The sequence below is a fragment of the Lineus longissimus genome, chromosome 13 (genome assembly GCF_910592395.1).
Source record: "Lineus longissimus chromosome 13, tnLinLong1.2, whole genome shotgun sequence".
Lineage (NCBI taxonomy): Eukaryota > Metazoa > Nemertea > Pilidiophora > Heteronemertea > Lineidae > Lineus > Lineus longissimus.
In genome coordinates, this window is record NC_088320.1 from 3,062,674 (window position 1) to 3,089,460 (window position 26,787).

At 41.3% G+C, this 26,787-nt stretch overlaps 3 protein-coding genes across 7 annotated transcripts in view; 1 reads left to right on the forward strand and 2 right to left on the reverse strand.

Annotated features, from left to right (window-relative positions):
- LOC135497761 (uncharacterized) overlaps positions 1–12,514 on the reverse strand; it is a 25,988-nt gene extending 13,474 nt beyond the window's left edge. Inside the window, exons 1-21 of one of the 4 annotated variants that reach the window (XM_064787615.1) lie at positions 12,410–12,514; positions 9,885–9,957; positions 9,616–9,633; positions 9,436–9,453; positions 9,072–9,110; positions 8,396–8,512; positions 7,946–7,975; positions 7,510–7,542; positions 6,785–6,883; positions 6,360–6,476; positions 6,131–6,160; positions 5,668–5,703; positions 5,247–5,355; positions 4,798–4,917; positions 4,358–4,473; positions 3,314–4,069; positions 2,761–2,859; positions 2,395–2,424; positions 1,743–2,075; positions 1,210–1,344; positions 261–947 (exon numbers count right to left, since the gene is read on the reverse strand). In XM_064787615.1, coding sequence (XP_064643685.1) covers positions 261–947; positions 1,210–1,344; positions 1,743–2,075; positions 2,395–2,424; positions 2,761–2,859; positions 3,314–4,069; positions 4,358–4,473; positions 4,798–4,917; positions 5,247–5,355; positions 5,668–5,703; positions 6,131–6,160; positions 6,360–6,476; positions 6,785–6,883; positions 7,510–7,542; positions 7,946–7,975; positions 8,396–8,512; positions 9,072–9,110; positions 9,436–9,453; positions 9,616–9,633; positions 9,885–9,948 — 2,986 coding nt within the window. In that variant the 5' untranslated portion in view covers positions 9,949–9,957; positions 12,410–12,514. The remainder of the gene's footprint in view (positions 1–260; positions 948–1,209; positions 1,345–1,742; positions 2,076–2,394; positions 2,425–2,760; positions 2,860–3,313; positions 4,070–4,357; positions 4,474–4,797; positions 4,918–5,246; positions 5,356–5,667; positions 5,704–6,130; positions 6,161–6,359; positions 6,477–6,784; positions 6,884–7,509; positions 7,543–7,945; positions 7,976–8,395; positions 8,513–9,071; positions 9,111–9,435; positions 9,454–9,615; positions 9,634–9,884; positions 9,958–12,409) is intronic. The other 3 variants (XM_064787613.1, XM_064787614.1, XM_064787616.1) reach the window with 3 other exon arrangements.
- Positions 8,441–22,565, forward strand: LOC135497762 (uncharacterized). Of its 2 annotated transcripts, none has more exons than XM_064787617.1 (9): positions 8,441–8,531; positions 17,020–17,105; positions 17,430–17,658; positions 18,020–18,189; positions 18,631–18,766; positions 19,050–19,209; positions 19,389–19,536; positions 19,888–20,021; positions 20,469–22,565. In XM_064787617.1, the coding sequence occupies exons 4-9, from the start codon at positions 18,088–18,090 to the stop codon at positions 20,860–20,862; spliced, it is 1,074 nt and encodes a 357-aa protein (XP_064643687.1). In that variant the 5' UTR covers positions 8,441–8,531; positions 17,020–17,105; positions 17,430–17,658; positions 18,020–18,087; the 3' UTR covers positions 20,863–22,565. The 2 variants fall into 2 exon arrangements, with proteins under 2 accessions (XP_064643687.1, XP_064643688.1); XM_064787618.1 differs by lacking the exon at positions 8,441–8,531 and adding an exon at positions 8,656–8,725.
- LOC135497764 (sperm microtubule associated protein 1-like) lies at positions 21,876–26,467 on the reverse strand. Its single transcript, XM_064787619.1, has 3 exons — positions 25,643–26,467; positions 23,527–23,647; positions 21,876–23,107 (listed from the first exon to the last, which is right to left on the reverse strand). The coding sequence occupies exons 1-3, from the start codon at positions 25,982–25,984 to the stop codon at positions 22,929–22,931; spliced, it is 642 nt and encodes a 213-aa protein (XP_064643689.1). The 5' UTR covers positions 25,985–26,467; the 3' UTR covers positions 21,876–22,928.
- Between the last annotated feature and the right edge of the window lie 320 nt (positions 26,468–26,787).

The following is a 26,787-nucleotide window of genomic DNA, read 5'->3' on the forward strand; positions in this document are numbered from 1 at the left end:
TTGAAATATACTGTGTGCGCTTGTTGACAATCAATAGTCAATTATGATTACATTTCACCTACGTAAGAACATAATCAGCAACATCATCTTAGTCATATTAGTTGAATGAGCAATATCTAGTGTTGTTAGCAGGCGCATGGGAAGCAGTTCCATGCTTCCACGTACAGGGTGGGAGGTCTATTTTCAAATCTACCTTTGACAGACTCTAGAATTGAATCTGCAATTGATGACTCTGATGAGATATATATTGTCACACTTACTAATTAGTCTTGTGAACCTAGCAAATGTGCGAAGAGGCAGAATATTTCTGGTGAATCTGAGGTCACCAATCAGACCATAGAAGTTCTCATCTTTACTGTCCATCTTGTATCCGAGTTGGAATCTTGGGTATGGATTTGCGAACAAGTTCCCTGGCTTGCCCCTCACGGTTTTAACCACCTTTCCATTGACGTAGATCTTTGCAACGCCAGTGTGAGCGTTCCATGAGAATCCTACGGAGTACCATATGTTCGGCAGGAGCTTTCCACCTCTCATATCCCCAACCTTGTCTATAGTCTGGGTCGGTCCACGGAGGAAAAGACCAAGTTGACCACCCTTCCAGATCCTGAACAGGTACTGCCATCTGTTTGACGCCCAGTTAGCGATCAGGACCTGGTTGCGGCTAACGGTCTTGGGCTTGACGTAGAAACTGATGGTGAAGCTTCCGCCGTATTTGTTGAATCTCGGTCCGGTAGCAAAGGCACCTTTCTTGCCTGGGAAGAACAGGTCTTCCTTTCTCTTGATGACGACACCAGGGCGACGTACGATTCTCCATCTTCTCGGCTTCGGGCGGCCGTTGAAGTGGAAAACATGGTAGGTTATTGGGATGCGTGTGAAACGAGAAAGGTTAAAGTGGAAGAACTTATGGTGTTTTCGTATCCATCTAAAAACGAACCTTGGGCTGAAGACTGGAAAAGAAAGAAGAGAAATATGAAAATAAAGATCACCTGAAGCCACTTCTGATTGGAGAGGAAGTTTGTATGTGCATGCATGCGTAGGCACTCAATTAAGACTCCAGCGAGTTGTAGCCAATTTGCTGAAATCATTTTTAGAAATGACAAGGACGTTCTAGAAAAATAGTTTGTTCGGGCCACAATTAATCGAGGACAGGGGACTAATCTAGGATTACAGTGACCTTGACTGAACCCCGTCAGCCTCGAATCTACCCACCTTTGCATGCTCCCGTCTTTCCGATTCTCTTAGTTCCATGCATGCATCTACGAAGTCCTCGGAACCACTTAAGATGAATGATACCTCCCTTCCTGATCTGCTTCCTGAAGATTTTGCCGTAACGGAATCGGTGAACTATAAAAACGCAGTAAACTTACTAAGTTAACATGATAGAATTGCCGCAATTCATTAAGGCTCTGGGAATAAGCGAGCTGATGCACTGGGAAAGCACAGGATGCAAAAGGAAAGCACACCAATGCTGACAATGATGCATTGGTAGTCCTTCGGGGACTCTGCTGCAATAAGCGGTAGCGGAGAAGCACGACAGGTTGTGGACATCATTGCTCCCAATTAAAGGGACCCAACTCCTCTGATATCGTCCCAGGTTCCACACGTCCCCAGTTCTGTTAAATGGTTGCAGTGAATAGTACGGGCTGCGCAGAACTTTGCCCTATTCCTGTCCTTGAAATATACTGTGTGCGCTTGATTACAATTAATAGTCAATTATTATTACTGCCGATGTTGCCACTTACCGCCATGATGGTGTGGTATCTTTGCGTATTGGGCAATCTTCCAGACTTGCTTGACACCAGAGCTTCTTCTGGTCGCTCTGATTCTCCTGAATGGCTTCCTGTGGTAATAACATCTATGGGTCTGTCCATTGAAGTCCACGGCGCGGCACCAGCGGACGCGTTCACACCAGTTACGGCAACGGCTGGAAGTGAATCGCCCCCTGATGAGAGTGCCGCCGAGGGCGTGTTGACCAGGGAAGAGACGCATCAAACGGTTTCCGTGGGCAAAGTGGTAAAATCGTGGTCGTGGAAGCCTGCTGATGTTGATGGCGTATCGTGGTCCATGTCTGACCACTGTAATGATTGGGAAAAGGAAAGCATAGCTGGAGTTGAGACGAAAAAGCACGGAGACAGTTTCTTCACATTTTCAACTAGTTCGTTAATTAAGTACAATACTTACTAGGTGGATAGCACTTGGCATTGTAAATAACTGGAAACGCTTAACTCAAGAAAATTGCTTTTGGCTGTTTTTGCAGTAAGCCTTTTTTAGATTCCTAAAAATGCACATGTAAAGGAGTCATATCACTTCTTGAAAGGTCCTCTTTGCCACTGGCAGGGAGGACGTTATTCCGAACATTTGAATATTGTGTCTTGCTATATTATTTCAACTTACACCATAGGTAGAAAGCACCAGGATGATGGACTGAAACGGAAAATGAAAACATCATAAATCTACATTATAAAACTCTTACAAAAACATAAAATGACAAAAGGGTGGTGTATATAGAGAAAAGGAAGGACTTGTTTTCTCTGATGTTCTGGCGATGGCAGGTGCTCACAAAAGAATCTCCAACCGATTTCCATTAAGAAAACGCATTGCCGGATCTTTCAGGACCCAAACCTAATTCTTTATCAGCGAAGTAGGCAAACAGTTAGTTGTGTTTATTGCACCCTGGAGGTGAACATTTGATACTGTGTATTCACTGAACGGATCGTGTCCTAAATTACCCGAATGAGCAAAGCTATTAAATGGTCCTACCTCCGCATGCTGTTCCAAATTTCTTGAAGGATCGCGTTACTGTTGTTCCTGGTGGGCACTTATGTAGTCGTCTGAACCAGTTGAGGTAAATCTTTCCACCTGGAATAATCAAAGGAAAGTTTTAAAGTTTGTGCGACTGCAAAAACCTCGCCAAAATGGCATTTCGAAGTTTGACCTACTCCACTTTTAATCCACACTTGCGGTGTTTGGTTAGACAACTATTGAGGAGAAGTATTCGAAGTAAGGTTTCAATATTTGTAATTGAAAATTTTTCGTTATCAAATAAGCTACATGAAAGAGTGATCCGCCTCGTGAGCACTTCAAAACTTGCATGGATTTGAATATTGAAAAGTAAGCTGCCTTTTAGATTCTTAAACGTAAGCATTTATTGACGAGCCATATTGTCTCGTCGGAAAAACTCGCGCTGGAATCGAACCTGGGCGACCTCACAAGTGACAGACGCTGATATATATTTCGATCATGATCTCACCACTGCACAAAGACGAAAAGGAGAACGATAGTTTTGGTAAAACTACACAAATACACTGCTCACCTGTTCTCAAGTTTCTCCTCAAGCTCTTCATGTATTTGAATCCTCCCAAATGGAGGTTGAAATTCTTGATTCTTCTGGACAGCATAATAAACCTCCTTCTTGGGACTACGCCTCGGTCGATCCTGAGCCCAGCAATGTATCCATAAAAGTTTTCATCTTTGCTGTCCTGTTTGAAGCCAATGGCGGTCCTGCCTGGGTTGGGGAAGAGCTCGACGGGATATGGGAATTTGGACTTTTTCGAACCCACGAGCTTGCCATTGAGGAATATTCTGAAAAACCTAGTGCGCGCGTTCCATCTCAAGGCAATATGATACCATCGATTACGGAAGAGTTTTCCAGCCGTGGATGGAATGACCGCCATGTTGACACCGGGTTTTGGTCCGCGACGGAGCCAGGCACCGAGGTGTCCGTTGACAAGGTGGAGTTTGTAAAGCCATCTTTCCCTGACCCAGCTGCCGATCAGAGTCTGCCTGCCGGTGACTCGCAGAGGCTTCACGTAGAAACTGATTGTGAAGCTGCCGCGGAATCTAATGGGCCGGAAAGTGGCGGTGGAACCCCTGTGGCCTGGCAAAAACAGGTACTTGTTCTTGACGATTCTGACACCACCACGGCGCCGGATTCTCCACTGCGGTTTGGCGTGGCCATTGAACGTGAAGTAGTGTATGAGGGTTGGTACTTGTGGCAAACGATCCAGGTTGATGTGGAAATGGTGGGCGTGACGTCGAAGCCAGTGTATAAGGAACTTGAGGTTTTTAACTGTAAAAAATAGAACCCACAAATTACTCTCGTAAAAATAGTACAAACAGACACTGACCAGAGACAAGGTATTTCGAGAAAATAATTGTGTCAAAACTGTTGCTGCATCATCAAAAATGTGTAATCAGCCGAAATTTCACTGATGCATTTTATTTCAAATCGACCAAAAAACCGGTTGGCCTACATGAAGGAAAATACGGCTTTGGACAAATACAACAAAGTGTGACGTAGATTCGACTACCATTTCCTGCGAAATGTACAACTAGACGGTATGGTACATGTACTTACTTTTGCATCTGTGGCCATGTCTCTTGGTTCCGTGCGGGCAGTTCTTCAAACCTCTGAACCATTTCAGTTTCAAGTGGCCATGGTCTTTGAGGTGACGCCTAAGGTGCTTGTAGAACCTGCATGAAAATCAAAGCAGCTGATTGCTGTGCACAAGAGTATACATGTATATTAAAAAAACTGTGTGTGAAATTGTGTGCCAAAGACTGTACTACACGTGCTTCTAAGGACTGAATTTCAAACACACCGGTATGAAAGGAATATCATTCGTCGCGGAATGCATGAAGATATACTAGCCACAAAACGATTATGCTGTAAGATTTTGGTCAATGTTTGCTAGTTGGATGGCAATGTCAAATGTAATCCCACAGACTATTGTTTGGAGAGTTTCATTGCCAATGGACTGTCATTTCTGTCACATCATAGAACGAAAAAACACGTACTTGAAGCGGTATCTATGGAGCCATTTAAATATTCGCCTGTTGATGCCGAATCTGTGTCCATGAAGCTTCAGCCATTTACGGTAGAAGGCGAAGCGGATAACCTCACAACGTCGTCCGTATCTGGAATGCAATAAGAAACAAACCATGAAGATTATGCTCAGAAAGGAGATGCCTAGAACAGCTAAACGAAACAGTTAGAGGTAAACACATTCGGCTTGGTACTGGTCCTGGTACACGTCATGTGTATGTACGAAGTGGCCCCAACAACGGTTGACCATACTTCCGCAACGATACGGATGCCAGGTTACATTATAAGTGTACGCCAAGTTGTGTGGCTACCAACGTAAATCTAAAATGTCGACATCGAATAGAAGTATTTTGACAGTACAATGCTTCAGGCTTGTGATAATTTTCTTATTTTTTGAAAATACCGTATGTGCGAACCCTACCTGCGTGTTCCATAAGGGCAATGTTTCAAGTTACGGAACCATCGTAGATTGAGCCAACCGCCGGGTCGGAAGTTTCTCTTCAAAAGCTTGCCAAACTTGAATCTGACGACTGAAAGTTACAAGCAAAACAATCCTCGGTTAATGACATAGTCTCTGCATGTGCACTATCACGTGACCAGCAGGAAACTACACAGCCTAGCTTTATGAATCATTGCATGTTTAAATCCTTTCCAGTAGAGGATCGTCATTTGAATATTTCGCTCACGGGGATGTGGTGTAGGTCATTGCGTTGGAAGCACTGTTGAACCTTCCAACCAGCTAATTCGCATGAGAGTCGCCCAGCCCCGAACAACGGATCGAAAATTCCTTCGTATCTAAGGTCGCCCTGGCGTATTAAAAAACGAACTACAAGTGAACTTACATTCAAGGTGGAAGAGCTTACGGCCGTGTCTGCGGACTGGAAAAAAGCAAAACACTTCGTTGGATTAAAGAATTAATTGGAGGAGATATTTTTTTGACCCAGATAGTGCTTCACCGCATTGTGTATTGATAGTAAGCGGTTTGTCGATCGGTTTCGTATCTGGCACTACCATTTTGGGCAACAGTAACTTTGTCATCAGCCACCCAACCCGCTGGTATCCTGCGGGTGTCCTTCTTCATCAGTACGATCAGGGACTTCTACAGCAAACATTATATGCAAACATGGCGGTTTAATGAGAGGGGCTTTTCTCTATATTTCGCTAGGAATCATTGTCTTTATAGATGTATTTCGCTACTTAAGTAACATTTGCCGGCGATACAACGAAATCAGATAAACTCAAGTAAGTGCATTTTAGCAACAGAACGTCATTCGATTTTGAACGAACTAAAAAAGATGAACTTACGGAATCTGGCGAAGATCCAAAAATTGAAAACTGAAAGCATAGAAAAGAATTGCTTATCATTCGCAACTGAAAATAAAATGTATCAGGACTGTTGAATTTTAATAGGCATTTCACAAGTTCTCTCGTATAGATAGCGTCCACTCTGCGCAATTTCTGCCGCAGCTCGCGATCGTTCGCCATTCGTCAGGCCATTCGTCAGCTCGCATTGGCCCCACATGTACGCACTAACCTTTGCAGTTGGGGACACCTCTTCTTTTGGGGAAGTTTCTGCTGCCGGGAAGGCAGAATCCGAATGGAATACGTTTGTTCCGGTGATAACGGAAGAGACGCTTTCGGTATACTTTATCTGTGATTGAAGAAGAAAAATAATGACTTCCTACAACACTAGGTATAATTATAATAATTCTTCTAGTGAATACTGCACAGTTTTTACAGCTGAGGTGTATTCTATAGAGTTACCAACATTTCGGATTCCTGACTAACCAAAAACTGTGCCTAACCAAAACTCTTCATTAGCTTAGCACCCAGAGAAGAACGTATTTTCGCAATGGCGTAAAAGAGTTGGGTGAAATAAGAAAGTAACTATAGGGAAAGGAGAATTTTGTAATGAATAAAGGGACAGCGATTGGAGGGTCATTATGGAAATTTACTCACGTGGTGTGAAGACGTAACGTTTACCGCGGAGGTAGAAAGTAAACCTTTGCCTCCTTGCAGGATGCTTCCCTTTTCTTCTGAACAGCCTGATCCCGCCGACTGAAGTGAGAGTATATCGTAAGTATTATAACATCTACGTGCAACGATACTGAATTCAGTTAAAACATATTGTCAAATAGGGAAGCGGTTGCCGGGGTCCTTGCCACAGGCATGTAGAAAATCCTGCTGCCCGTAACTAGAAGATGAATGCACACCGAGCATTTCCCTAGCCTTGGTAAAATACGTAAAACAGTTGACAGCAGGAAAATTTGGACTATGTCTCCACAAATGAGTGGAATTGTTCTACATTCAAGCATTTGGATTTTCTGGTATTCTATAGTACCGGGGGACGAGCCAGGAATTAAGGTTGCATGACGCTAACGCTGTCCGCGGCGTCTCCATCTGCATCGGCACTTACTGACGAAGTTCATCGCGTTTGTCACCAACAATCTCCATCTATCTACAACACCCTACAGTTGCCGTAAGTGCAAAGTGTGCGCGTGTTGCATGGTCAACAGAAATAAAGCCTCTTTAGTCTATAATTTGGAAGAGTTTTGAGATAGACTAGAGAAGTCAAGAATGGACTTTGTTTCAGTCGATGTACAGTCAAGAGCACACTATTATTTACATGTACGGGCATCACGTGATTCCGTATTGGCGCCCTCTAGCGGATGGCCTTCACTTACATCTCAATCCGAACTTTGGTGCAAATCTTCTAGCTGTTGAAATAAAAGAATGAATGGTTGATCACTTTCTGGTATTGCTCTTCATTGGTAGAAGAGTTCATCATTGTCTCGATAGTCCAAATAAACCATAACGCGTTGTTATACAGCAGGCAAAAGAGGCCAGTATGTAACTTCACCACTTTCTGCCACGCATTTATACCAGAATAAAGAACGTTGTCCGTGGTTATGTGCGGTATACGCCGCATACATGTAATTAGTAAATGTGGAGTCAGGCATTTACGGGCTGAACTGCGTTTTGTGAGAAACATTTAAATTTCTCAACGGACAACTCTGGCTTGAAAGCTTAATTTTCATCGGGCTGTTAACCCAAATGCCCCTCTGTCGGTGACTTCGGATATTCGGGATATAATTTTTCATGTCATTATTGTGTACTTACACCAGTTCATGAAGAAAGCCAGGTTGAAGACTTGAAATAGAATTGAGAAAATTTTGGAGCGGGAGGTGAAATGTCACAAATGTTAGGCGAAACCAATCGAGCCGAAGTAAGTTAAAGGAAACCAGTCGAGGAATGCATATAAAATGGGAGGAGGTAGCCTTTTACTGATAAATGATATGCTGATTTTTGCTTCGGGTTCTTATTATAATCTGGTCTGACATCTAGAACAGAAATAATAGCAATTTTGTAGCATCGATCAGTCTTGAAACTAAAAGTTACTACAAACCACCGAGTCAGTTTCTCTTTAAAAAAGTGATCGAAGCGAACAATAAAAGATTTTGTCGCGCAGATATTTCCCGGCCGTGATGGGGACCCGATTCCTTTCAATCTGGCAAAGATTGAGAGTCGTAAGTTCTGGATTGTTAAAATGCTCCGTCGTCTTCTACTTACTCTTGCAGAAAGATCTGTTGACGGGATGGCTTCCTGGTGGGCACCCTCTGAGGGTGCTGAACATTGACCGCCTGAAGAGCTTGCCAGCACGGAAGATGATACCCCCACAGCGGTGCGCTGGAAAAGAATCAGTCGGGTGAGATTCAATTCATTCGCAGACTTCCGAGAGCAGAGTTTGACCAGCGCTTTATATTACCCCCAAAAAGAGCCTTCCGATTGGCGGTGTGTACAGCAGCCATGTATAGCAGCGCTGAATTTGACTTGCACAGTAATAATTATAAGGTTTCGGCTGGATCGCAGATCGGATACTGTAACAGTAGAACATACACGGTATGTATACTGTCTGTATATTTATAAGGCCATTTCGTCAGTATATAATTAACCATCGTGCACATGAGGTTCTGTTGAGAACCATTGTTACTCGAAAAACAACAGATTTTCGTGCATTTACTCTGACCAAACAGAGTGATGGTCATAAACTGATGATACTGAATGGGTAGTGACTGGGATGAACACCCTGCTGATTTCATTCCACGTTGCCTGCGACTTGACTAGGGAGCCCGTGTCATATATAGCATGGATGACAGGCCCAGAACTTCCACATGCGTATCTAAAAACTGATCATATCATTATATGTCATAGTCATGAATTTATATACTTCGAAGTTATAACTCACGTCTTATTCGATGTCCCGTCGGCCAGAATCGCCGTCTCTCTAAAACAACGAAAAACAAATATATACCCAACGAAGTTCGTCGGTCAGAAATAAATATTGGCGACGTGCCGAGTGAAAATGATGAACTAACAATCGAGAGGTACAAAAATGTACATGGACATTAAATCTCATGTGACGATAATCGCATACACCAGCGATGGGGATTGGTAATAGCTATTTAAATCGCTTGTTTCGGCGAGTAGTAACTTAAACTAAGATTATGACATGAAAGATTAATCACTGTCATTATGAATTGAATCTGACACGCCTTCATCAATATAATTAGCTAATGAAAGAATCATGCCTATTTCACTTATTACCTTACCGTGTGAATGACCATGGCCTTTAAGAAAGATAAGAAGATTATGCCGTGAGATTGGAAGCCTCAGTTTCCCGTTCGAAGAAAATTTAAAAGTTGGCCCAGACTAATGAAATGAATCTGACACGCCTTCATCAATAGAATTAGCTAATGAAAGAATCATGCCTATTTCACTTATTACCTTACCGTGTGGATGACCATGGCCTTTAAGAAAGATAAGAAGATAATGCCGTGAGATTGGAAGCCTCGGTTTCCCGTTCGAAGAAAATTTAAAAGTTGGCCCAAACTTTGCACTTTCAACTTAAACTTACAAACTGAGTGCGGAGATTGGACAGAGTTTGTATGGGGCAACAATTTTTGTCATTGTTAATGTCAGACAATACTATGGTGTGTTAGAATGGTGGGAATGAAGGGCCAATGCAAATAGTTTTTTTATTTCTAAAAACTTGACTTACTTCCGTGTACTGCGAGGATTGCTATGCACAATGCCAATAGCGTGAGAGACGTTAAAGTCCCCATATTGAAACCCTGAAGAAGAAAAAACAGAGTGAGGAGTTGCGTGGAAAGCTCCATTGCTCGGGGTTTTGTGGCGAAGACTGTATCATGAGGTATCAAAAGGTTATTTTACGGAAGATTGTAATGACATTGATCAAATCGCCATGGAACGGCGATAAGATACATTGACATACAGTTGAACCTCTCTATTAGGGAAACCCTCGGGACTGATAAGTAGTGTCAATAATAGTGAGGCGGCCAAATTAGAGAGGTCAAATTGAATGGAAACACCAAATTTGGGATCAAAACACCAAATTTGGGATCAAAACTAGTGTCCTTGAGAGTGAGGGTGTCATTCAGAGAAAAGTGTCCGGAAGGGAAATTCCACTGTACCTCGTACCTCCTTCCGTTGGTTGCTCAACTGTGGAACCTGTCTAATATTCAGAAATTTGAAAAGAAATAGTCTCGACCAAAACAACCACTAGACAAAACAGGTGTAGATCATTTGCATAATATTCATCAATGGCGACATAATCTGACATATTCTATGAATATGAAATATGATGTTGTCAACAATTCTCCCCTAGAACTATTGACGTCATAGATATGAAATTCAAAATGTATGTATTTATTTGTACTTCGTATTGTGTATAAATTGTGCCACGTTTATCTCTACGTTTCTGATGCAATAATAACTTTTAATATAACATGTGTTATAAATTCATTGGCTTTAGAAAAATTTGCATATAACAGCTTGTAAGGCATTACATTATACATTTAGTTTCAATATTTGATGGTAAAAAACAACTATAGAAAAACCTCTTCATCTCGCAGTTGTAAAATATTTCAACAATGCAAATTGAAAATACGAGTTCAATTTCCAAATATTTATGAACGAACGGGGTGGGTTTTCAATTTGAGTCAGCAACGAACCAATTTCATTATGTAAATCGTGCAATAAAACGTGTCAAGTGTAGAACATAGGAATTTATCTATTAAATAGACACCTGTTTAGATGATGATATATCTCTTTTTCTTTCATTCATAACATGTTTTGTGTGGGTTTCAAAGCAGGTTTCTCTCGGAGTTTCATGTTGTACAATGACGGATAATTTTCTAATTCCACCATAACTCTTACATAACAGTAGAAATGTCTGTTCTACTCATGGTACTAATTTTACTTTTGTAAAGTACGTGGGAAAAATTCTTATTTTTATTTTTCAAGGAAGATCCTTCACTCCTGGATCAGTAGGCTGATGGCTGGAGAATTGGGCTAATATCGCATCTTAGTGTCGAGCATATAAATTTCAATTTTTTCTGGGGGAGAACCCCAAACCCCTACAATGCGTGCCTGCGTCACGCTTCTGACTTTGAGGCTTCAGTCACGTGACTGATATTATGATTGAATTAATGAATGACGTTTGCATTTGTATACCGCAAAATCAAAAAAATGCTCCATTGCGGTGTTTCAAAGTAGTCGTCTAAACAGATGGGTTTTAAACAAATGGTAACAGTCTTAGCCTTTTGAATATTGACACTGTGGTTGTTCCAGAGTCTGGCCGCCTGCACAAGGAAGCTCCTTGTATATCAGAACAGACCTTATCTGAAACATGAGGCAGGTTGACCTCCATCACTCATTTTTTTCCATGTTGGACATCAACTTCTCCCTCAGTGCACACGCGCAGTTATACTTGAAAAAGATTCTTAAAGCATCTTGCACAAAAGCTATTTCAATGCGGGTTTTCGAAGTACAAACAGAGATGATGAGTTGTACATGTGCGCAACCCCGCTGCGAGTCTTAACGTGACCTCTATTAAACAGACATGAGGCTAGGCTCTGGGGCGTGCATACTGATTCGAATAATGGAAGAATTCCTGGATCCGCCCCTATGACAGTTTACCATAACGAGGCTACCATGAGCAATGGCTTTCTGTATTCCCAAAACAAAATATGGTAAACTTTTACACCGTCAAATAATAAATATTTTGCAATTTATTTAACGATTTCTGCTATGGGCCTTCTTCTTGGCGTGGCATTTGTCAGCAATTCGAAGATACTATTGTCACGAAGTCGTTTTGGATGCGCCTCCTTTGAGGCTCAAGTCAAACATTCTTTAAAAAGATGGTTTGGGCATTTAAAATCCTACTCCGGTATTTCAGCCAACGCAAATTTGCACCCCTAGAGGTTCAGATACCTCCCCAAAGGTTTCTGACCTTGTGAACAACGGGTTTTTGATTTCCCTGAAAAACCGTCGGCCGGGAAAAAACTTTTTCAGACCAACAAAAACCTTTTTTAAGAGTGAAGAACTCCTTTGGTAAACTCATGATGCAAACTAAATCACATTACTGGGCGGGTATCATAACGTATGCTCTTACCTTTTATTATTCTGCACAATAGGTTTCGTTGGAAGACACATTATCACCGCATATATGGCCGCATATAAAAATTTTGAAGTATCAAAATGAAATGATTCAAATTGGCCTACCTCTGTTTTGGGTTTCTTCTGGTCTGGAGTCGCAAAGGCGTCTGTAGGCAGTTGAGAGGTGTGCGGATATATCAGCTAGGACAATTAGCAGCTTAATATTCAAAAAATATGCAAATCATATGGTTTACATCTGTTCATTAAGAATATAACTGCATTTATGATGATGAACTAATGTTCTTTTCTAGACTAGTGTCTGGTATGGGCGGTTATTTCCGCATATATTAAATAGAGGTTGTCTCAAATAGACATTTTATGTTGTGTTCTGACTCGAATAGACGTTTGGTGGCGCTCGTTTTAACGGAGACGTACCTAAAAAATAAACATATTGTGTCATATCTCAAATAGACATTCACTCAAATAGACGTTTGGTGGCGCTGGTATCTCAAATAAACATATATTGTCGTGTTTTCAGCTTTTTGTTAATAACTCAAATAGACGTTTGGTGTCGCTTTTCCGCAAAAATGGAAGTTCCCCATGTTTTTATCGGATGAGACAAGACCACAATTGATTTTTTAAGCCTTTTAGCAGTTAAATTTTCAATGTTTGACCGCGACGCATCAAAGAACGCGTCAAGTAGTGAAACTGAAATTCGGATATGATATACGGGTTAGTCTTGCGAGTAACTGGTGCGATGGAAATTGGTGATTGACCACGGAAATTTTTTTATAATCGACAAATTAGACAGACTTTGATATTTCCACTGTTTTCAGCCAACTGGCAGAAAAAACTCAAAACACGCCCCCTATTACCCAATTAGCAAAATTCGAAATAAATTTTTTCATCAAATAATTTCTTTATATCTGTAGACTTGCCACAGCAAATATTTTTTCAATACCTCTCCAAATATGTACTTGAGAGTAAAAAACATGCACTCGTCTAATTGATAGGCCTCGACCCTCCAACCTATGAATATTCATTAGTGGTCTTGTCTCAATGAAGGTACATTTCAGGGGTTAAGATTTTGAGATTTTTTTCAAACTAATGTAGATGACATCCCACAACTCTCCAACAAAGGAAAGTCATATCTGGACATTTTTGGAGAAATGAGAGACATTTCAAAGAGTGGTACAACTGTGCCAAAGCGACAAAAGAGGACAAAATCGACAAAAAGTCATGATTTTGCAGCCAACAGCACCAAATTCAAAGACCTGCCCTGGCCAGAATAAGCAAGCTATGGAGCTGAAAATTTAGGATGTGATTTAGGAATATCTTTGCTGCTTAGGGCACAACTTTCAGAATCAAGGCCTAAGTAGTTTCAAAGAAATTACAAAATGAATGGCAACACAACAAGACTTGTAAAAATGAAACCGAACTTAGACCGGGGTTAGGTTGACTCTTATTTGGGTCAAATTAAGTTTTTTTCTCATTATTTTAGCTTGTTTTGACCTTAAATCATCAGCAATACAATATTCTAAATGAATTAGAGTGATTTGAGCACATTCAAATTTTTCACTATATTGACCCAAAATGTAGTGTAAATAGAGACAAGACCACAATTGATTTTTTAAGCCTTTTAGCAGTTAAATTTTCAATGTTTGACCGCGACGCATCAAAGAACGCGTCAAGTAGTGAAACTGAAATTCGGATATGATATACGGGTTAGTCTTGCGAGTAACTGGTGCGATGGAAATTGGTGATTGACCACGGAAATTTTTTTATAATCGACAAATTAGACAGACTTTGATATTTCCACTGTTTTCAGCCAACTGGCAGAAAAAACTCAAAACACGCCCCCTATTACCCAATTAGCAAAATTCGAAATAAATTTTTTCATCAAATAATTTCTTTATATCTGTAGACTTGCCACAGCAAATATTTTTTCAATACCTCTCCAAATATGTACTTGAGAGTAAAAAACATGCACTCGTCTAATTGATAGGCCTCGACCCTCCAACCTATGAATATTCATTAGTGGTCTTGTCTCGGATTCCCGCATATAAGTATTTTCGGGCATTCAACTTTGATTTTAATGTGTGACTTTAGATGACCAGGAGAACAGGTGTGGCTTTTTAGAACATAAAGCTCTCCTTGCCCGAACAAAGCCAAACCCGGGGTTGCCATTTGGAAATTGTAAATTTCCTCCTAATTCTCCAGGTCGCTATTGACTCAAACATCTGTTACTTTTATCAACACTTTCATAGTCATTTGAATAAACATCTTGTTGAAATTTGTACAAAATTTAAATCATGCAACTGTCACAACACTAATAATAAAATTCTGATGCATTAACCAGTTAATTCGGCAACATCGGGATCTCATATTACTTCCCAATCGACCAGATGGAAGTCAATACCGTAGGTCTAATATACTTGGGTAGTTCTTCAAACCATAGGTGTGCAGCCCGGCATGGGTGATATTACAAGCTGCCGTCTATGGGCGGTTATTACCGCAAATAAAGACAAACCAAAGCAAAGACACTTGTGTAGCATATCAAGGACACGTAGATTGATACTCCTATGTGTGCCACATCAAAGACATCTGGAATGCATGTTTTGTTTTTGTTTGATACAGCATAGATAAAACTAGACCGCAACCTCTCTGGGATGGACAGTTGTTTTCATGAGCCATACACAGCACAGATAAGACATGACCGCAATACCTCTCTGGACCATACACCACGTCAAAGATAACGATGCGAAGTCAACAGGCGGCGCCACCGTCTTGGGAAAAGTAAAAACGATTTCGACAGCTATAGGTTTTTGTTGATATAAGCGACTAGCGGGAAAATGCACATGTGTTGTTATGTCACTATTGCATCTATTCGTAGTAGACTGTCGTATTTTGAGACCCCCTTTCTTTTCAACATCATCAATCATACTAGTATATCATAACCATGGATAGAGATAAGTTAGAAAACTGTGTCAACCTCCTTCAACAAGTTGTTGGAATAATGGGAGGTGGCGAATAACAACAACGTCAACAGGCATACGGCCGCCAGCAATCTACAGTGGCGCCGCCTGTTGACTTCGCATCGTTATCTTTGACGTGGTGTATGGTCCAGATGTCTTTGATGTGGCACACATAGGAGTATCAATCTACGTGTCATTGATATGCTACACAAGTGTCTTTGCTTTGGTTTGTCTTTATTTGCGGTAATAACCGCCCATAGCCGTCCTATCAAACCGTGCTATGTTATGTCATTCGAGTATCAGGCTTAGCATGATTTCAAACGTAAAAAAAATGAGCACCAAGTTGTATGCAGTGTCATTCTAATCTTCTGTGAACGCTATAGGCCTATATGTTTCAAAACAGCCTGACTTTTTTGAAATTTTGGCACTCCTAGATTTCACAGATGACGATCAGCTATTGAACTACAAGTAATGTAAATTTAGGCCTGCATGGAAATGAGAAATTTATCGACTTGTTTTTCACTTTCATATGCAAATGCACTCAGGTCCGTGAATAAAAGTTTATAACCATATGATATATGCATTTTCGGTAGTTTAACATGTCATCAAAACTGACAAATAGCCTACTTCTGTTGTATAGGCTTACCAATTAACAGCAGGCGTTGTTTATAACCATATAATATATACATGTTCGGTAGTTTAACATTTTATCAAAACTGACCAATACTTCTGTGATCGAGGCTTACAAATCAACAGCATGGCGCGATGAGGGATAGTTAATACCGTGGGGCTAGCTACACCCCCCCCCCCCCACACACACACACACACACACACACGCCCACCCCCACCCCAAAAAAGAAATAAAGCTCGTATTGAGTATAGATATAGGCTATACTAGGTGTTTATCATCCTAAATTATCGACAAATACAGGCTACTAATATAGCCTACCGTACTGTTCAATAGCCACCGCGTTAATTTACACAGGTCCACAGTGTCTCGTGAAGGGTGGGGACGACAGCCTTCAAACTTCGAACGAGTGGTTAGCGTCTGTATCACTGAGCTGAGTAGCATCGTGGATTTACGTAATTGCAATCGCGTCGTTCCGTCCTTGCTCAAACCTGAGCGCGCGTTTTCGACGCACCCTTATCTTCTTCGTCCAAGTCTGGCGACGTATTCGAAGGAAATCGCGTTATTATGACTGTTTTGTTTCACTTTTGGCAGTGTATATTGAGAATTATCAAAATAGATAATGAAGGCATTGAGTCCAGGTACTTGTTAGTCATCTCATTGTTGTTTAACATGAAAACAGACGTTAAAAAGTTTCGTTTGAAAAGGTTCCGTACAGCCTGGCCACACCCTATGCATCCATGACATGCATTGTACGGGGCGGCGCGCGGGAGATAGAAGGGGTCACAGTGTATACACTGTGCACGTCAGCTTGGCCCTGCAGTGTCAGTGGAAATTGGAATGAGGATGCACGTTTGTTTCTCTCAGACTCCGATCATCATTCATAATAGCCTGACCTATTTATTGTCAGAACGCGCGGCCGTCACGAGGATAGTCCCTCACTCGACTCTGGGAATTGATCATGTTGAAGGAGGTCAACTCTCATACCAACTTCATTAAACAGTTCGACTTTTAGTATATTACTCCCTTCGAAGTCACACACTGAACGTGTAGGCTAGGCCAACTCATTCAACCGTCACTATGTCATTCTCAATCCTTGTGATGTTTAAATCTAACGTTGTAGATTATTTTAGGTGGCCCTGAATCAAAAGACAGCAAAGATGACTTGGAGCTTGAAGTCTATGGTAACTCACAAACGTATGAGTACAACACTAGCACGGTACGTATGTCAGTATATATATATTGATCCCCGGGGTAGAATTTCTGGATGAACCGGTGTGGATCTCCAGAAACTAAAATTCCTGTGCTTCACAACATCTATTATTTGTGGCTCAACTAAAAGGTCTGCCGGATGAGACTAAAACCATGTTTCAATGTTGTATTTACATGTAATGTCTATGCCAGTGCAAATAAAAGATTCCACATAGATGAAGCAGCCTATGGACATTACTTCCAAGAAAATAATTAGTTAGTTACACGCCGGTAATGATGACGATGATGATCATGACTTCAATTCACCTGAGCCAGTAAATACTAATTTCAGCCCATTTTCCAACCATGGGGCTCAGAGGGGGAGAAACTTGAAAACGATAGTTTCACCGGTATCAAGGTTGAAGATCGTGCTCAAAAGATTAGCCAATCAAACGACGGGAATGAACATGTGTACGGCAGTAGTTATGAGACAGAGACTGTGATTGGTCAAACTGATGAGAGCAGTTACGATTGGTTGGAGTCTTTGATAAAACAAGAAGACGACTTTCAAATAAAGCTAGGTAAGAGGGGAGGGCGTCCGGTCTAAGACAAATGGCAATGGTCGAGAAAGCTTCAGTGAGGGGTGATACTCGATCACTTGAGTACAGGCTTTATTATCGTGCTGCTGATGAACAGCTCTAAATCAAGGTCTCAGCACCTGGTTCAAAAAATACTTTGGCTGTGATCCCCCACTCCCATTGATCGGCTAACACAAAACAGTCACACATTTCTGTCCTCTACGTCCGTGCTTTCACACCAGGGTTGGAGATTTTAGAGTTTTTTTATCATTCCTTTTCCAAACATTTTCGCCAACAACATTTTTTTCCAATTAGCCAGCCATACTCTATGTTTTATGTTAACCACTGTTTTAAATTTGTCCAGAATCGGACTCCGAACTACCAAATAGCAATTTGGCTGAAGGGCAACCATCTTCCATTAAGTGGGATTCCATGCTTCTTAGTGAAGACGACATCGAGCTGTATGCTTTTGAGGCCCTGGCCAGAGTACTGCCAGATTCTAGCATCCTGCCAATTAACACACGCGAAAACCAGGTATGGAGATGCATTATGGCACTGTATCAATGATCAATCAATATATTTCTTCAAAAAGTAGTTGTAACGAAGCTTACAATTAATCATGGTGTATACATTTGACATCCAGGCAGTTTGAAAACTCGAAAGTTCAGTCTGTTCAATGGTAAGCTCTTCCGCAGCATTTTGTTTCCATAAATCGTCCAGTAACAAGGGCGACATAATCGACGGATTACTGAGACAAGTTGAACCGTGACACATCAGAACCCTTTTGATTTGTTTACACATAGAACCTGGAGCACATAGAACTCAGAACACATAGAACCTGGGACACATAGAACCTGGGATAGAACCCTGGCCACATAGAACCCAGGTCACATAGGAACGACCGACCCTAGCAGGACTACGTTGTGCACGTCCGATCTTGCATTCTCGCAATGTCTGATATCTTCATTTGTACAGCTCGTTATACTAAGTGGTGCCATCAGGTATATTCGAGAGCTGGAATCTGCTCTAGAAGACACAGAAAACCACGTCACTGAGCGGAGTCTTACGAGACTAGACACTGCTGCTGGTCCACTGTTAGGATTTGGTGAAGGTATATGCAGATTCATGCTATTGCTGCCCTGTCAAAAGATACTGCCAAGAGAAATCCTCCGAATTTGCTAGTAAACGTCTTATATCCCTTGATGAAATTCGCCGTCTTACAAGTAATGTTATTTAAAGTACTTCATGATGATAGGCTTGACATATTTGCTGTCGTATAAGAGATAGTTATCGATGGAAATTTTCTGCAAAGAATGAAAATATACAATTTGGCAGTCATCAATATCTACTTGTCGTTTGATCATACGATAACACTTGCAGTTTTGCGTCTCCAGATCCAGAACCAAAGCGTCCGAAAAACGGCTTTATCAGATTTTCGATCAAGAATAGACGGCAGGTTTCTCTGGACCATCCAGGGGTTGACAACAGGGAGATATCTCGCATCCTTGGTTGCAAATGGAAACAGCTGACCCAGAAAGAGAAAAAGCCTTACGAGTAGGTATACATTATTTCACTATTCCTACAGCAAATTTGGCCTTGGCTTATCCATAATTTCGGAAATTTAGGAATTTTAATCCCCAATTCAGAGCTGGGGAACCCCCTTGAATTCATTTCTGGATGAAACACGGAGCTTCAGTGTGCTCCTCAGCATATCATTTCTATATCAACTACAGGGAAGAATTCATGGTCGAGATGAACAAGAGGCGTAAGATGGATCCGAACTGGCGCTACTGTGGCATGAGGCGAAGGTTGCTGGAAGACTTGGTGGAACCGATGCCATCACGACTCAGGCCAAGGGACCAGCTCAGATCCAAGATTGAGGTATTCAGCTATTTGGGGTTTAAATCTAAGCCTAAGGGATATGTTCTTCAAGAGAATAAAATACGTTCTATCCTTTGTGATTCAAGTCTATGGTACACAATTGAGACCGAAAATATTGGACATTTGTTGCTGGTCCCGTAGCTGGTTTTCTGAAAGTGTGACTAGGTCATCCCCAGTTTACTTTCTCTTCAGCACTTGAATTAATATATACAATCTCTTTTCTAGTTTTCCTCTATAAATTAGCATTTGAGACTCAGAAATTCCATGTCATATTGAGAATGTTCCCTAAACATCTGTTCACAATCGCAATTATGCCGACTCTTGCATGAATTATCATTTTTAAAACGCCAGGTATCCAAATTGAAGAGAAGCTACAAAAAACGTCAACTCATGCCGCAGATGTTCAAATGGGTCCAGTGTGATCACTGTCAAAAGTGGCGGCGCCTGCCATCGGATACTGACATGGACTTGCTCCCAACGCAATGGTAATAACGTTATTCTTCTAAAAAGGTATAAAGTGTCTCAAAACGATTGCAATCTCATGATGCAATGTAATCGTGTCATTAGCTTGAATTTCAGCTGGTTCTGATAGGAGGCATTAGGCACTCTTTTCACTGCGTACTCACATAGACAAAGGACTTTGAATTCATCATCATTGCAAAGGTCATAACAGCCAATGGGAAACGTGTGCTACCACTTTGATTTACTCTCCACTGTTAGTTTGCAAAGAGCTCGACCCCATCAATATCGAAGTTGATATGATGATTGTTTGCTGTATAAATGTATATCCAAATGCGATTTTCGAAAAATCGTAAGAGAGGAGCCACTGCCTGGTCGACAACTGACTTTGCTTTTGTGCTGAATCAAGCTACTTATGCACTGTGAACTTAATGGATAATTTATCCAGTTGGCCTGATTTATTTCTCTCTCAGGTACTGCAACTATAACTTGGACCCTCAGCACAACCAGTGTAACGACCCTGAAGAACCATACACAGTCCCAGTTCCCGAGGTTTATCCTCGGGCACACGCCGTCACCATTTACGGTCCCACACGCCGAAACCCTGGGCCAGCATCAACTCAAGCTCGCACTGCTACTTCTAACGGTCAAATGTGGAACCAACGTCCCTGTTCATCAATGAAGCCAACAGCAGGAGGTTTTCTCCCTGGTGCGCAAGCGGCGGCTGATGAGTGTTTTAGTTCGTTTTCAAGGTTTAGGTGGCAGCATGAAGGGCTCAAAAGCTGTGTTGGCATTTTCGGCTCTCTGCCAGGCGTTGATGACGAGGATATGATGCATAGTCCTGGAGTAGGCCTTCATTTCAAGTGAGCTTTCACTCGAATTTAAGTATAGAAGTACATGTAGTGCGTGAAAACTGGTTGGCCGTGCTACACATTGTCTTGAACATTTTTGATTTATTGTTCTAGTTATAATTGTTGCCCAATAGTTCTCAAAACGGGATGACATCCTTATTTCATGGTCATATAACTGTAAAAATACAAGCACAAAGGCACCGAGTTATGGGTGTTGTAACCAATGTCGCAGGAAGGGCTCAAAAGCTGTGTTGGCATTTTCGGCTCTCTGCCAGGCGTTGATGACGAGGATATGATGCATAGTCCTGGAGTAGGCCTTCATTTCAAGTGAGCTTTCACTCGAATTTAAGTATAGAAGTACATGTAGTGCGTGAAAACTGGTTGGCCGTGCTACACATTGTCTTAAACATTTTTGATTTATTGTTCTAGTTATAATTGTTGCCCAATAGTTCTCAAAACGGGATGACATCCTTATTTCATGGTCATATAACTGTAAAAATACAAGCACAAAGGCACCGAGTTATGGGTGTTGTGACCAATGTCGCAGGAAGGGCTCAAAAGCTGTGTTGGCATTTTCGGCTCTCTGCCAGGCGTTGATGACGAGGATATGATGCATAGTCCTGGAGTAGGCCTTCATTTCAAGTGAGCTTTCACTCGAATTTAAGTATAGAAGTACATGTAGTGCGTGAAAACTGGTTGGCCGTGCTACACATTGTCTTGAACATTTTTGATTTATTGTTCTAGTTATAATTGTTGCCCAATAGTTCTCAAAACGGGATGACATCCTTATTTCATGGTCATATAACTTTAAAAATACAAGCACAAAGGCACCGAGTTATGGGTGTTGTGACCAATGTTTTGAATACATTCAGCAGGGCCTGGCAAAAACTTTTACTTAATGTAATGACGAATGGTCGAACTTTGTCGAATTTGTCTCGTGTCTGAACATCCGACGGATCCTAATGAGGAACAGTAGAAGAGTTTAAAAATCTATTCAAGTTTCAAAAATAAAGAGTCCACAACTTCGAATTTGTTTGACAACAAAAGATTTAATGAGCAAATTCATGATATTTACAATATAGAGAAGTGATCATCTATTCTATACAACATCTATGACATTCACAGGAAGAAAATGTCGTCTAAAAGATGATATTTTCCTCTAATCACGTCAGTTCTTCAGCAGTTTCACTAATATTTTCGACAATAACATTTTTGGGCATACATACTAAGCCGACATGGACATTGGCATGAATACATGTATCACAAATGTTAAAATACGGACAAGAGTTTGTCTACAAACTACAGACACCAATGCAAACTTGTCCTCACCAACAGTGCCAGTCTAACAAGCACTCACAAAATCATTTTCTACTAAAGCAAGCTGAATGCAACATTTGAGACAAACAGTGGACGAACCGTAAACCAAGTCGCCTTTCCACTTTCTTATATATTATACAATTAAACAAGGTTAGTACGAAAGCTAGCAAAGCTACACCCTTTATTCAATAGAAGCTAAGGCGGTACAATTATAGCCAGTGTGCGCATGTATCTCTACTTCCAGCTGTTTTCTACGCTACTGTATTGACAGATGTATGGCATAGCATAGTAAAGTGAACAGGCGATGACACACTATTGAGCGGGAAATATGAAGCAAAACTTTGGACGGACTACACAACATAGAGTTTATCACAGAAACGCTTGAGCGGACGACCCTCAACACTACCGTTGAAAACCTACACCTACGATAGTGGCACTACATGGTGACACACATTTAACGAATGTTAGGGATCCAACTACAGAAACCGGAGTTTTTTATCAATATAAAATTAAAAAGTTAAATTTAATGTTATCGATTACTTGTATCATCGAGAGTAAAGATGTGTTTGAGTGGGTGCTGGAAGGCACTTAAAACGCTAGTCAAAGACATTTTCGCTGGTCAATATTTACATGTATCATGATAACCAAGGAAATTGGACCTCCTTGTGAACAATCCTGTTTCATTTTCATGACGTCGTATTCGTGATTTCTCGTTAATTTCCGTGAAACGCTATTCGTGTTTACAAAATGCCAGGGACACAATATCTATCGTGGAGATGGCCCAGCTTCATGGCATGCTGATCTGCTGACTATGCCGAATTGAGATGGTTCCCGTCGAAGCCAGGGCGTCGTGCGGCGATATCCGTAGGATCCATGCCACCCTATGGCTGGTTTGATTCCCTGCATGAACTGTGCGTGGCCGTCTATGCTCTCTCGCGAATGACCTGGAACCGGAGAGAGATACATTTTAAACCGATATATACCAGAAATAACATTACGCCCATAGTGCGATTGCAATTACTCACTGGATGATCAATAAGGCGTATTTTGTGTAGTACTGGATCCGGTTCAGTTTTGTTGCTCGTCTCAGATCAACAACAGCCTGTGAACTACAGATTGAAATGAGGTGGATGTGGGAGAAAGCAAAATAGCAAACGGATATTATTCAGATTACTTAGAAGCCGAGGAACTTCCTTTTAAAGTTGATTGCCTCCATGGAATGGAATTAATTGAATGAACTACAATAGGACGACACACTCCACGGAAGTCTGTGGTGGGAAATGAAAGGTGTAATCAAGAACATTATTGACTGGACACGCTTTGTTTCTTCGACATTTTCCCAAAGATTCCGTGATTTCCCTACCTGCTCCGTGGTCATTCCTAAGCTTTAGGTAGAGGTATCCTGCTCCTCTGCTGTGGAATTTGTCCATTGCAACCCCTTCGATCGAGCTTCCGACCCATCTTTTCTTTCCGTCTTTTTCTTCCTGTGAAATAATTATAAGGGCACGAGTTTAAAGAAAATATCTCATAAACGCCTGTTTTTTGGATAACCTGTTCATGCTCTGGTAAGGAAACCGTTTTTGTGTTAAACGGCCACCTGTTAAAAAGGAAGCCCATTTCCAACCTGAAAAAGTTGTTCGTCCTCCAAGATGGATTGTGCTGTCATTTACCATATGATAGCGTGCTTATGAATCAAGATACGGCTAAGTTTTGGTTTTTTTTATCATACTTTATGAAAATGCAACCTTCTATTGTATGCTATCAGATTTGAAGCTTACTGTGCTTCCACTGAATTATTTATCTCAATACAATTTCCCAGACGCCATTGTGTTCATTTAAAAGGAATAAATATGATTAATGACCAATCGACAACCACGGTGACAATTTTTGCTGAATAAACAAAGTGAAAGCTTTTAGTTGTCATGGAGAGATTTGTTGTGCAACAAAGTGACAGTCATTCGATTCGTTATATATTAATATGCGAACATGCAATGAAGAAATGAGCTTTTGTGGAAACTGACAAACAAAATAAGCCATAACGAATGATATTGGTAGGTACCAAAATAAGCCCTTGGAATACAAATGGTAAGCGACTCATAGAATGCTACGAGAAAGATCAAATGCAAACCCACTTGCAATGACTTGGAGAGCTAGCTCTAAAGAAGATTGACTTTAATCTTCCTAGTGCCCGTTACCAAAACCTTCTCGAGTTCATTTCAAACATAATCTAACCGATCAAAATAGAAAGTCCCATTCGTTCTCACCAGAGGTATAATATACGTTTAAGTATGCCTACCATGCATAAAAAAGCCTATACATGTAGACAAACACCCACAGCCCGGCTTACAAATCTAAAGCTTTTCAAAATCCTTTAATCTCACTCGTACAAGACAAATATGAATACAATACCCGCACGAGAGCGTGCTTGAAAAGTAGATCTCATTTGAAAATAAGCCCCTGACAAGTGTATTTGCGATATGCTTCTCGCCAGTATGCACTGAGTATGTATGAGTGCATGTATTATAAAATACGCTCAGGTTATATCACATTCACGGCATATCGCCTAAATAGCGTACTCCCACCGTTTCGAATAGTTTACAAGTTGCTGGGTGTCAATGAAACTTGGTTTTTTTCTTCTTATTTTTCAGCGTTCGGTCTCATTCTTCCTCCAAGGCAGGATAAGCGTTTTTTCTCTGCTTCTTTGGTTGGGCACCAATTTGGTATGTTGGACTCGTGACTGCGTCTTCGGCAAAATACTGGTTGAATAATGTTAGTCTTTTATTTTGTTTTAGTTCTTCTCATGATTATTCTACTCGTGGTTCGAGGTCTGTAAAAGCCATCATTTTAATCAAACTTCATGTCCGTGGTGCTGGTGTGTAGAATTCAGTACAATTAATCCGAAAAGAGCTGTTCGCACCTTTCTCACGCAATATTGTGATATTTGTAAATTAACTCATGTTGCGCATACACGACGTTCGAAAACTCCGTGTGTGCACAGTCCCATTAGTCACTATGGTACATGGTACATTATGGTTCAATATGGCTCGGGTCCAGTGCGGTCTCTATAGTGGCAGGTTGCAAGTAAAAAATGTCAATAATATCAATAGCATGATGCAACAATAAGGTAGTCGATAATCAAACCTTTGGACAAGGTTGCAACTATATGGACCAAACGCTACATTGTGCCCGATTACGTAAGCATAGACTCTCATACGTCGTTCTGCGAGGGTACATATACTTTCTGTTCGTATGGACTGTTTCTCTGTGGTTCTTGTTTTTCAGCGATATCATTTTAGGTCTGGTGAACGGTCTTGTCCCATTCAAACATGAGTTGCCGTGTATAGTTCGGTTATCAAATAATCAAATTTCAAATTTATCCAGTCAAAATGCCTTCGCGATTTGTATTACGGAAATCTGCAAAAAAAGGCCGCGCCGGCGAAAACTTTGTCATTGACATTTACAGTACGACTTGAACTTACCATCTGTCCAGTTTTCTCTAATACCTCCGGCACCTGAACAAAATGAAAATAGTTCCTGACATGTTTATCTCTGCGTGATAGGTAGGGAGGGATCACCGGGCCAAGTTTAGGGTTCGCCTTGGAGTAATCGTTCGAGATGGAGCTGGTTGCATTGTTGTCAAGAACGAATGTCTTCTCCTTCGCGAGGAGAAACTCTGGTGGAGGCGTTGGAGGACACCGATAAATCTTATTCAGCCTTTTCCTGCGTTCTTCCCTCTCCTGTTCCCTCTCCTCTTTCGTCAGGGGCTTTTCACTCTTTTTGCTGCCGGCCTCACTGCCTTTTTGACTTCCGATTTCGCTCATGTTTCAATTACTTACTAACGAAAGCTAATCGTCAATAACTTCGTCACAAACTTCTTCGTGAAGAGATCTGTCCTTTGTCCGCTTGTGTTTGGTCCCTCTTTAGATCCTTGTCTAACAACACAAAGTTTATGGAAGTGAGACCTTCAACCCTTCCTTCAACGACACAAGGGTGAGCGTCACAAAGTCCCCCAATCAGACCACCAATGACCCCTCCTTCGCCGTGTCAGTGTCGTGTTGTTACTAGAGTCCTTTTGAATGTTCCAAATGGATACTTGTTCGTCCCTGTCTCCACAAGACACTCTGGCGGATCGTCCTGGGCCTCTAACGCTTCAGAGATTCACAAATGCTAACACTCTTCACTTCCAAGTTCGCTCGGCCTGTGGACAATCCCTGTGCATTGTTGCTAAGGCCAAATCGCTCTTCAGCCGATTGTCAAACTATGGAAGCCCCGTAGAGTTACGCTTTACCGTGCTAACCATGATTTATTATATTGTACAAACACATAATCAATCGTCATTGGCAAAGCCACAGCGCGTAACATTCGTAGTTGAAATGCGAATTTATCACAGTAGGAACCTCGCCTTGGACCGCTAAACACTTACATATTTGACAATATCAACATACATGATTAACCTAGGAACGAGGTTGTTTTGATTCCCCAAACAGAGGTCCCGCCACAGTCTTAATCCTACAGGTTTGTTTGGAAACCTCAAACCAGGTCTTTATCCCCATAGTAATGATATACTGATATCCTTGAAAAGAATTGTTAGGGACGGGAATTGTTGCCATTACACGTGATTAAA